Source organism: Cupressus sempervirens, chromosome 2 (genome assembly GCF_028749045.1).
Source record: "Cupressus sempervirens isolate cs-2001-9-10 chromosome 2, ASM2874904v1, whole genome shotgun sequence".
NCBI classification, from domain to species: Eukaryota; Viridiplantae; Streptophyta; class Pinopsida; order Cupressales; family Cupressaceae; genus Cupressus; species Cupressus sempervirens.
Window position 1 is genome coordinate 636,946,392 of NC_143119.1, and position 10,851 is coordinate 636,957,242.

General features: G+C 33.5%; 1 protein-coding gene across 1 annotated transcript; it reads left to right on the forward strand.

Moving 5' to 3' along the window:
- Nucleotides 1–495: 495 nt before the first annotated feature.
- On the forward strand, nt 496–2,318 carry LOC149574984 (protein LURP-one-related 5-like). Its single transcript, XM_089814827.1, has 3 exons — nt 496–833; nt 1,642–1,872; nt 2,014–2,318. The coding sequence occupies exons 1-3, from the start codon at nt 588–590 to the stop codon at nt 2,164–2,166; spliced, it is 630 nt and encodes a 209-aa protein (XP_089670953.1). The 5' UTR covers nt 496–587; the 3' UTR covers nt 2,167–2,318.
- The last annotated feature ends 8,533 nt before the right edge of the window (nt 2,319–10,851 follow it).

Consider the following 10,851-nt stretch of genomic DNA (forward strand, 5'->3'; position numbering starts at 1 on the left):
TTAATATTTCAATTACTTACCCAAAATTCATTGCGAAAGAGATTGTATTCTCCCTTTCAACATCAAAGAAAGCGCATGGAACTTCCATGGCTAATATATAAATAAAAAACTCCAAGTCACACTAAAATAATAGTAAATCATCTCTTAATCCATGACAATGATACCAACTTTATGCTCTTTATAGCTAAAACTTAAAAAGCAACTTAACAATACATTTTTCAAATAATTTTAACTCCAACCCATGTACTTTTGTTTGTTGGGCTGTCTCCATGTGAAAGATCAATTGGATTGAAAAAGAAAAATCATAGCAGAAGAAGAATATTCGATGACTGCCACTAGATTCTAAAAAAATGGTAGGAGAAGACTGACACGATGGCGTAGGCAATGGCCCAAACATCTGCACGTCCGTAAATGTGAATAGTGACATATCTACCATCCAATACTTCTCCCCATCATGTGAAAATGACTATAAAGGAAGAGACGGATCGGAGACTACAACCAAATCGAGCGAAAGCAGATTGTGACGCTACATCTTTTCTCTCCTTCAAACCCCAGTATCTTCTGGTTTGTGACTGGTTTGGAAAAAAATGTCGCTCAAATATTCAAAATTACTAAGTTTATCCGGGCAAACTGTTCTGGATCAACAATTTTGCTCTGAGAAGGCCACCACATTGACTATTTGGAACAAGTCTCAGCTGTTTTCTGGTGAGGGTTTCACTGTCTTTGATTCTAACGGAGATCTGCTCTTCAGAGTGGATACCTATGCGCTTGCTCACAATCACCTTATTCTCATGGCCGCCCAGGGCAAACCGCTTCTCACTTTGCGCCGCAAGGTAAAATATATCGTATATCATCTGTAATTTTAGATGAACGTCTCATTTAAAATTTTAGGTAATTACCTTATTCTTCTAAAACTCTATTATGCCATTGATATAAGATTTATGTAAATATCTCATTTTTAAGTGTTGTTTTGAAAATAAATATATGCAGTTGAGAGATTTTGTAAATATTTCCTTTCGAAGCTCCGTTTTGGAGGTTATATGTGCAGCTGAGAGATTTTGTAAAATATTTCCTTTCGAAGTTCTGTTTTGGAAGTTCTATATGCAGTTGACAGATTTTTGCTTTCAAGGTTCCATTCTGCGAATTCTGTTATGTAATTGACAAATTTCAGGTGAATATCTCATTTCTATGATATATATATATATATATATATATATATATATATATATATATATTGTAAATATATATCATTTCTAAGTTTTCGTCTCTAGATTCCACATGTCATTGATAGATTTAGATAAATATCGCGATTTGAAGTTCTGTTAAGCAAATACTATAATATAATTCATAGTTTTATGTAAATATCCGATTTCTGTCTTTTGCCTGCAAATTTTATCATGCACTTGACAGATTTAGGTAAATATGTCATTTCTGAGTTCTGTTCTGCAAATTCTATATGTACCTCATGTATTTAGGTAAATATTTCATCTCTATATAATCTGTTGTGCAAATCCTAGATTTAGGTAAAGTATCTCATTTCTATATGTTCAATCTGCAAATTCTATCACGTAATTGATTGATTTACGGTTGCTTACGTTCAATCTGCACGTATTTACGGTTGCTTACGGTCTTCCTTTGCAGCTTCCAAGTCTGCACCACAGATGGGAAGGCTATCTTGGAGACAAAATCGATGGCCAAGAACCTATATTTACTGTCATGAAATCGTCCATACTACCGACGAAAGAGTGCGCCCAAGTATTTATGAATTGCGGCTTCTTTTGGAAACCCTGCTCAGACTACGAAGTCGAAGGTTCCTTTTCACGGCGCGACTGCACGATTTTCACAAACGCTCCTCGAATAACTGCACCAGAGGTAAGGGGCCGCGCCTTCCCTGTGTGATATTTGATTCTTATTATTTACTTATTTAGTAAATCTCGTTATTCTCCGTACCGTATTTGCAGTAAAGGTTCTTCTTTTTATTAAAGATGTTCAGAGAAAAGGATTTCTGTGCAGGTGAGACGCAAGAGCGGCTGTCCGGGAACGATGATAGGTAAAGATGTTTTCAGTCTCAGTATTCAACCAGGTTTCGATCAGGCTTTTATGGTAGGTTTGATTATTATACTGGAACAAATCTCCCTCGCCACAATGAGCTGCTTCCTCCTGTAAAATGATCATACAGAAAACTATTACCGGATGACATGATTGCAGACCCGTGCAATCAGTCATTTGTCTGTGATAAATTTATTTGTTTATTTTGTGGTGGAACATTGAACGGGCTGTTGCCTACGTTAAAGTTTTCTGTTTTTGATTGCAGAGAATTCGTGTTTCGCACAATGGAATCCAAGTTGAGATAGATAGTCTGAAGTTATATTTTCAGATCCATTAAATGTTGATTGCCAAGATATTTCGCTTAGTTGATCATATTTTACTCACTGTGAAAATTACAATACAAACACAGTAAACCCACCAAAATAGGCTTTATGCATCAATTTCTCAACTTCAAGTTCATTCCCTTCTTTAAAAATTCAATGTGTTCAAATTAGTGAACATAAAATGGCACGACACATGTTCACTCTCTTCTTTGAAAACTTAATGTGTTCAAATTAGTGAACAACATAAGATGACACATAACACAAGGCACAAGACACATGACACATGTTCACTCTCTTCTTTGGAAATTCAATGTGCTCAAATTAGTGAACAACATAAAATGACACATGACACAATGAGTGTAGGTGTTGTTTTGAAACTCAAGGTAAGTTTTAAAAATTAAACAAATTATATATTATATTTATTTTAAAGATATATTAAGACATTTATATTAAAATTGTTATGGAGAAATATCAATACTTATAATAAACAATAAATTTAATATACAAATTTTGAATTAATATATTAGTTGTGTTTAAGTTATTTATATTCCTTTTTTATTTTTTAAAAAGAAATTGATTGTAATAAGTAATAAGAAAGGAGGCTACTCAATTGGCTACCTCCAAAATAGACCCTAGAGTATATATCATGACAATTCTAAAAAACATCATGCAGAAAAAATGCAAGTCAATAAACAGGTACTTCATAAAATAAGACATGAAGAAATTAAGTATGAGAATATCCAAAGTATCATGCATAGGACAATAATAGACAAAAAGAACATAACCATAATCAATGTTTCATATAACACTAGGGAAAATGAAGAGATCGGATATTCTAGATATTTTTAAAGTTCCCTTTATCTTTTGATTTTACTTTTCCAAAGACCTTCATTCACTATTTAACATCAAAAACCTCCATTCACTATTAAACATCAACACTTATTTAAATTATTAAGTTTTACAAAGAAGAAAATAAATTTATAATATTATTTTTTAGTTGGGTTATTAATTTAGAGGATGAAATAATTTAATTAATATAAACATTCTACCAAATTCAAAAGAGAACAAATAATATATATCATGAAACTACAAATATTATTTTTCTATATTTCACATATTTATTTTATTAATGTATAATAATTAAATTATTTATTGATATTTTACTATTATAATTTTTCTTTTAGTTAGATCATGATAAAAATTTGTTAAAGACTAAAATTAATTTGTAAGGTTGAGAAAATATAATAAAACAAAAATTACTCTATCAAATTGTGACTCTATCAAATTCAAAAGAGAAATTTAAAAGATTGTGCACTATAATCATACAAATCACATCTTTCAATATTTGATAGGTTGTCATGATGAAGTTCTCTAGTTTTCTATTGCTATTTCATAAATCTTATGGTTTCATTTTCCTTTAGTAAGATTAAGATGAGCCTACTAAAGGCTCAAATTAATTTGCCAAGAAAAATGATGGTTTTTATTAGATTCAAAAGAAAATAGAAAAAGATAGATATGCATAACAAAACATAATTTACATGTTTTAAATATTTAAAAATCTAATTGTAATAATGAGTATACTAATCAAAATCTCTATATCCATATTTTATAATTCTTATTGTAGTTTCAATGTCCTTTAACTAGATAATGATAATTCTACCATAGACCAAGACAAATTTGCCAAGTATAATCCAAAGTAAAGAGCTATTACACTACTGAAAAAGAAAGTTTCAAAATAGTGTATAAATTAAACTCTCTATTCATATTTTACAATTGCTATTATAATTTCATTAAAGTATTGTTAGATAATGATAAATCTAATAAAGACCAGATACAATTTGTAAAATAAAACTAAAAGTGATTAATGCTTAGCAAATTGATAAAAAAACTTTAAAAAAAAGACATTCATAATGAAGACAAACATCATATCATTTTCCTAAATATTAATAAGAAATTTTATCCAATTTGAAATAAAATTAAACACACTATAGTACAATAATACATTATTTAAAAAAAAAATATTTAACAAATCTTATGACATCTCTTAATTAAATTTAAAAAGAGGATTATATATAATATATATTGAAAAATTAAATTAAATAAAAGTTATTACAAAATCAGGAGGAGATTCTCCGCCTTTGTACTCCAGTACAAGTCAATAATGAAAGTGAGCCCTATCGATGATGTTTTTAAACAGTAATATATTTATGTATATATTGGCCAAATTAAATAGTGATAATAATAATAATGGTTGTAGGAGTCAGTGCAATACAGCACGCCTTTCAACATAGTGATTGTGAGCTACCTACGTAGATAACCAATAGATTCATTATAATATTTCCAACAATTAATTCTCAGGTCTAAAGATATCGCAAATTTCAAATATTCGAATAAACATAAAGCCATTTTTTAATAAAAAATAACGATAAGATTCAAAAGTAAGTGGTTGAGAAGGTAGAATAAACATTATTCAAAATCTAAAACTTTTTTTAAGACTAAGAAAATCTTAAAACTATATTTTTTCCTTAAATTATATCATTCCAAATCAGCGAATTCCAAAGTCAGCGATGGGAGAGGTAGACTAAAATATTGTTTACTGTTATAGAAAATGTTGTTTTAGTTTTAAAAATTGTTTATATAGAAAATAAAATTAGATAGTTTATTCTTCATGTAATTAATGATAAATGAATAAGTATTTTTTCCTTTTCTAAATATTAATAATATCTGAATTTTTATTCATTTTTATTTGCAATTTCTTATGGAGAGCTTTTTATATTTAGGGGATTTACAAGAGAGAGTACTTGTTGAATAGTAAATTTTACAAAAATGTTGCTTTGTACTATAAGTCAATAATACTTTTGATTGAAATGAAAGAAAAAAAGTAAGTTTCATAAATCTTTAAGATGTACCAAAAAGTAGATTCTTAAGTCAAGATCAGATTTGCACTCACATATATCATTTTTCATATTCATGATAGAAGTCATATTTACTAGCATTTGTCCTATCACTCCTATTTTTCCATAGAATCATAAATTATCTTCAATTATATGTCAAATACTTGTATGAAATTTACAGATAAATATAATTTATATTTATTAATCTCACAATTTTACTAAAAAAAATTCCCTCTCAATTATTTATCCTATATCTCAACTTTAATATTTGAATTACTTACCTTAGATTAGATGTAAAGGGATTGTATTGTCCCTTTCAATATCTTAAACAAATGGAACTCCCATGACTAATTTTAATTATAGATTGTCCTTCTAAAAGCCAAATCCCTTTGATTTTAGAGAGAAACTGTGAGTAGATTAAAAATTTATTCACAAATTCAATAACAAATACTTAGAATACATAAAAAAATACAAACATACAAATTATTGCTTGTAATTTGTTCTCTATTACCTTTCAATTGCTGCCCATCTTCTCGTGACAACATTCTTGCCCGTTCTCAAATGTTTCATAATTATAAATTTTATTTTTTTTAAATCTAAAAATATAATTCTATACAAAATTTAATTTGAAATAATGAGAGTCTAAATATTTAATTAGAATAACATAAAAATGTATTTTTGAATAACTAAAATAGTAGTAAAATTTTATAATCATGGTAGAACATGTCTTATAAAAGTGCTTATGAATTTGTAATTTTATTGTGTTTGATAAATCTTAATATAAGAGGCTAAATTTTCAGCCAATAAAATGATAGTAAATTAAATTTCTTATTGAAATAATGATAAGTCCATTAAAGAGCAAAAAGTAGTTTTTTTTTTTAATGATTGAAAAAAAATATAATGAAGAATAGAGAATAGGGAGCACAAAAATAATTAAGACTAATCCTTATAGTAGTTTGAATGTATCAAAGAAGAAGTAAATTGATAAGATAAAAACTATATAGAATATTATTTTTCTTTTTCATTTCTTTGTAGATTAAACATGGAATATTTATTCTTTATGTAATGATAAGTGTAGTGGTAGATTTTTTTTTGGTAAACACTAGTGATATCCCAAGTCTTAAACTCATTTCCATTATATTACCTCATAGAGATAGGTTCTATTTTTTATTCTTACTCATTTGCTCTCAAGATTAAAATATGTGGTATATAGAAAATGAAATGTAGAGTTAATATTTTCAAATTCATTTTATGGTCAATTTAATATTTCTTGGCTTTTTTTATGAATTGGTTTAAAGGACTAAATATTTCACTTCCCACATATAGATTATAATTAACATCTTGAGCTTGCTGAGCGGGAGGATGTGGAGAAGCGTTGGCTGCTGGCTGGGCTAGGGTTTTTCCCCTAGCCTATTCTTGGTGTTTGATCTTTACTATTTTTCTGTTCTGTTTGGATTGCTAGCTATTGGACATAATTTGCGTCAGTGTTTTTGGAGATCTTCTGTAGTCAATTTTGGATTGGGGTTTTATTGTTTGCATGGCAGGGCCTGGGATTTCTTCTTCGTTGGTGAGAACAGATGGTTCTTCTCCAACTATGCATGCAATGCGATCTGAATCGTTTTATTCAGGGGAGAGCTCCAAGCTGAAAAAAGTTAATGGTTGTTTTCTGCGTAGCCATGATCGTCCTATTCTGGTTATTCCTCCAACGAATGTAATGGAGGACATTGATTATTGGACCAAGCATGCTTTGATATGCAAATTTCTTGGAATCCGAATTTCCCTATCCGCTCTTGAGGCATGGATCCGCTGCTCTTGGCAGGTGGAAGGCGATATGGAGATTATGTTGGCAGGGAATAGTTATTTTTTTGTTGTATTCTCTTGCATATCTGATCGTGATCATGTTTTTGAAGGAGGCCCTTATTTCTACAACCATGTGGGGTTATTTGTCAAACCTTGGCATACAGGTTTTAATTCTGTTGAGGATCTCCCTTCAATAGTGCTAGTTTGGGTTCGCTTGCCTCGTCTTCCCTTGGAATTTTGGCATGAAGACATCCTTCGACAAATTTCTACTCTGTTGGGGAAGCCAGCTGCGATTGCACATCAATCCCTCGATAATAAAGGTTATTTCTTATGCTAGAATTTGTGTTGAAATTAATTTGAATAACCCATTACCAGATTCTTTGGAAATTTGTCTGGGGGATTCTTCTTGGGTGCAGCAGTTAGATTATGAATCCCTCCCTTTCTGTTGCCGAATTTGTCATGAGTATGGTCATTTATTGCGGCAGTGCCCCCTTAACTCGAGTTTCAAAGGAGTGGATCGTTCTACAGCTGGCAATGCTGGTGGTTTGGCAGATACTACAGGGAAAGGACAATCTCAAATGGTTAATACTACCAAGGGGATGAATCCACAAGATGCTACAAGTAAGGGTAAGGCTCAAATGCAGGATAAGGATGGATTTACCCCTGTTCGCCCTCGAGCTAAGGGACGTGGTCAAAAGAGGCCTTTGAAAGAAAGATTATCTGATTCAGGTTTTAACCGCTTTGAAGTGCTGGATAGTATGGTTCTAGAGGAGGGTATTCCTCCTCCTATCTCTTCTGATCCAGTTTGCCCAGATGAGAGATCTGTTCCTAATGATGCTTGTGGGGCATCTCAAGTTGTAGTATATCAGAACTGTGAGGTTCCTGTAGCTCCTGTGACAGCGGCTCTGGTGACTATTGCAGTGTTGGAAGATGATGATGTTGTTTTGGCTGACTTGGTTAAGGATGTGCTACCATTAGGTAAGGGCAAGGGATCTCCTCTCCCCTTGGGGTTACTGCCTCGACCCTTTAAGCAGGCTTCTTCTACTCCCCCTATAAGGAGTGGGCTCAAAACAGACCAAGAGAAGATTAAACTCATAGGAGATATATTGATTGAGTCTAGTTCAGTGAAACCTTTGGATTCTCATTTTCCAATTCTACCCAATGATGATTATTCTCTCATGGAATGTAAGGGGGTTGAATAGCATCCCTAGACAAAAGGCTATTCATAACTTGGTGGTTGATCATAGTCCTAATTTTTTTGTATCCAAGAGACTAAGCTCTCTGTGGAGTCTATGGTCCAACATGCCTCTAGTATTTGGTCTCGTGGCCAATGCCAGTGTCTTGGGGCAACAGGCAGTGCTGGTGGTTTAGCTATATTGTGGGATCCTCAAAAAATTTCTCCTTTTGGCTGGATGTCTTCTCGCTCAGCTCTCTCTATGGTAGTTTCTGCTCTAGACTCAGGCGAGGTAATCATGGTTACTAATGTGTATGCACCTGTTGATCTTGTGGGAAAGGAGGAACTTTGGGAACATATTCAATATGTTATAAATTGTCATCCTTATCATCCTTGGGTGTTAGCAGGGGACTTCAATTCAGTTTTAAGTCTGGAAGAGAAGCATGGTGGTTTGGCTAGATTGGGGCCTTCTTCTGCTCTTCTTCGGCAACACATATCTCTTTTGCATCTCTCTGATGTTAAGCCTTCTAATGGCCTCTATACCTGGAATAATTGCAGGACTGGTGTTGCTGCTATCTCAGAACGCCTGGATAGATTTCTTGTTTCTTGCTTCTAGCTTAGTGGCACCCTTACTATCTCTTCAGAAATCCTTGATTGGAGGGGTTCAGATCATTGGCCAATCAAATTTTATGCTATAGGGGCTTATGTTCTGAAGCATCCTCCTTTTAAGTTCCAGTTGATGTGGCTTCGTGACTCCTCTCTTCATGATTTTGTTTTTTGTTGGTGGAAAGATGGTGCTCCTGCATATGGTACTGCAATGTTCTCATTTTCTAAAAGGCTTCAATATGTTAAAAGGCAGCTCAAGATATGGAATAGGGAATGCTTTGGGAATCTTCACTTTATGAAGAGGCTTGTTCAAGAAAATCTTGATGTCATCACAAGGGAGATTAGAGATCGAGGTTTCTCAGAGGATCTTGGCCAGGCTGAATCCCTTGCTTCTAGAGATCTAGAAGAATGGGAACTTCGAGAGGAAATTTTTTGGAAGCAAAAGGCTCGAGTTGATTGGCTCCAGGAAGGTGATCGAAACACTGCCTTTTTCCATAAAACAGTGCAATCTCGCCAGAATTAGAGCACTATCTCTTCTTTGGTTAATTCTCAAGGTATCCAACTGAATTCCTTGCTAGCTTTGTTCCAAGAGGCTATTTTGTACTTCTCTACCCTCTTCTCTGAGGACCCTCCTCCTACTGATAATGAAGAAAATATTATTTTGTCCTGTATTCCTTCCCTTATCACTCAGGAAATGAATGATTATCTCATGCGTCCTATCTCTTTGGAAGAGCTAGAGGAGGTGGTCTTTGGCATGCCTAAGGGGAAGGCTCCTGGTTCTGATGGCTTTCCAGTTGAATTCTTTCAGGAATTTTGGGACATCATTAATCATGATTTGTTGGAGGTGGTTAAAGAATCCTATGCTAGCAAGCAGATGCTTCGAGCTTTGAACTCTACATTCTTGACTCTTATTCCTAAGAGAGAGGGTGCTAATCAATTGGAGTTTTTTAGACCAATTGCCTTATGTAATGTGGTTTACAAAGTTATTACTAAGCTGATTGTTGAGAGACTGAAAAGGTGGCTTCCCATTATTATCTCAAAAGTACAAGGTGGTTTTGTTGCTGGCAGACAAATTTTGGATGGGGTGGTTATTGCTACTGAGGCTATTCACTCTATGGCTACTTCAAGGGAAAGAGCCATGTTTGTTAAGCTGGATATGGCTAAGGCCTACGATAGAGTTAAATGGAGCTTCCTAAGGAGTATTCTTCTTTCTTTTGGATTTAGCTCTGACTGGGTGAGTTGGATTATGAGTTGTGTTACTTTTGCCTCTTTTTCTGTTCTTATTAATGGTCAACCTTCACAACTATTTGTTGCTTCTAGAGGCCTCTGCCAGGGTGACCCTCTCTCCCCATATCTATTCATCATCATGGCTGAAGGCTTGGGCAGATTCATTAAGCATCAGGTGTCCCATAATTCTATTCAAGGTTGGCGGTGGGGTAATGGCTTACCTTCTCTTTCCCATCTTCAATTTGTTGATGATTCTACTCTTGCCGGTCTTGCTAGGATCAAGGAAACTGAAGCCTTTCGACATGCTTTGTACATTTATTTGGCAGCTTCAGGCCAGAAAGTTAATGAGCACAAATCTTTCATTTACTTTTTTAACACTCTTGATTCTATTCAGCACAGGATTGTTGGTATCCTACGGTTTCAGATAGGTTCACTTCCTTTGACTTATCTTGGCATTCCTATTGCTGTTTCCAGGCAACCACGTCTCTTCTGGAAAAATTTGATTACCAAGCTTCAGGATAAGGTAAATCATTGGACTCATAGATGGCTTTTTACTACTACCTGGGTTACTCTTCTTCAAGCTGTTATCCAAGCTCTTCCTACTTATAGAAGCATGGTTCATGCTGCACCTATTTACTTTCTCAAGGAATTTGATGCTCTTTCTCGACAATTCCTTTGGAGTGGTAATTTGCGTAGTACTAAATGGAGCCTGGTTAATTGGGCAACTGTTTGTAGGCCTAAAAAAGAGGGCGGTCTTGGTCTTCGATCTGCTCTATTG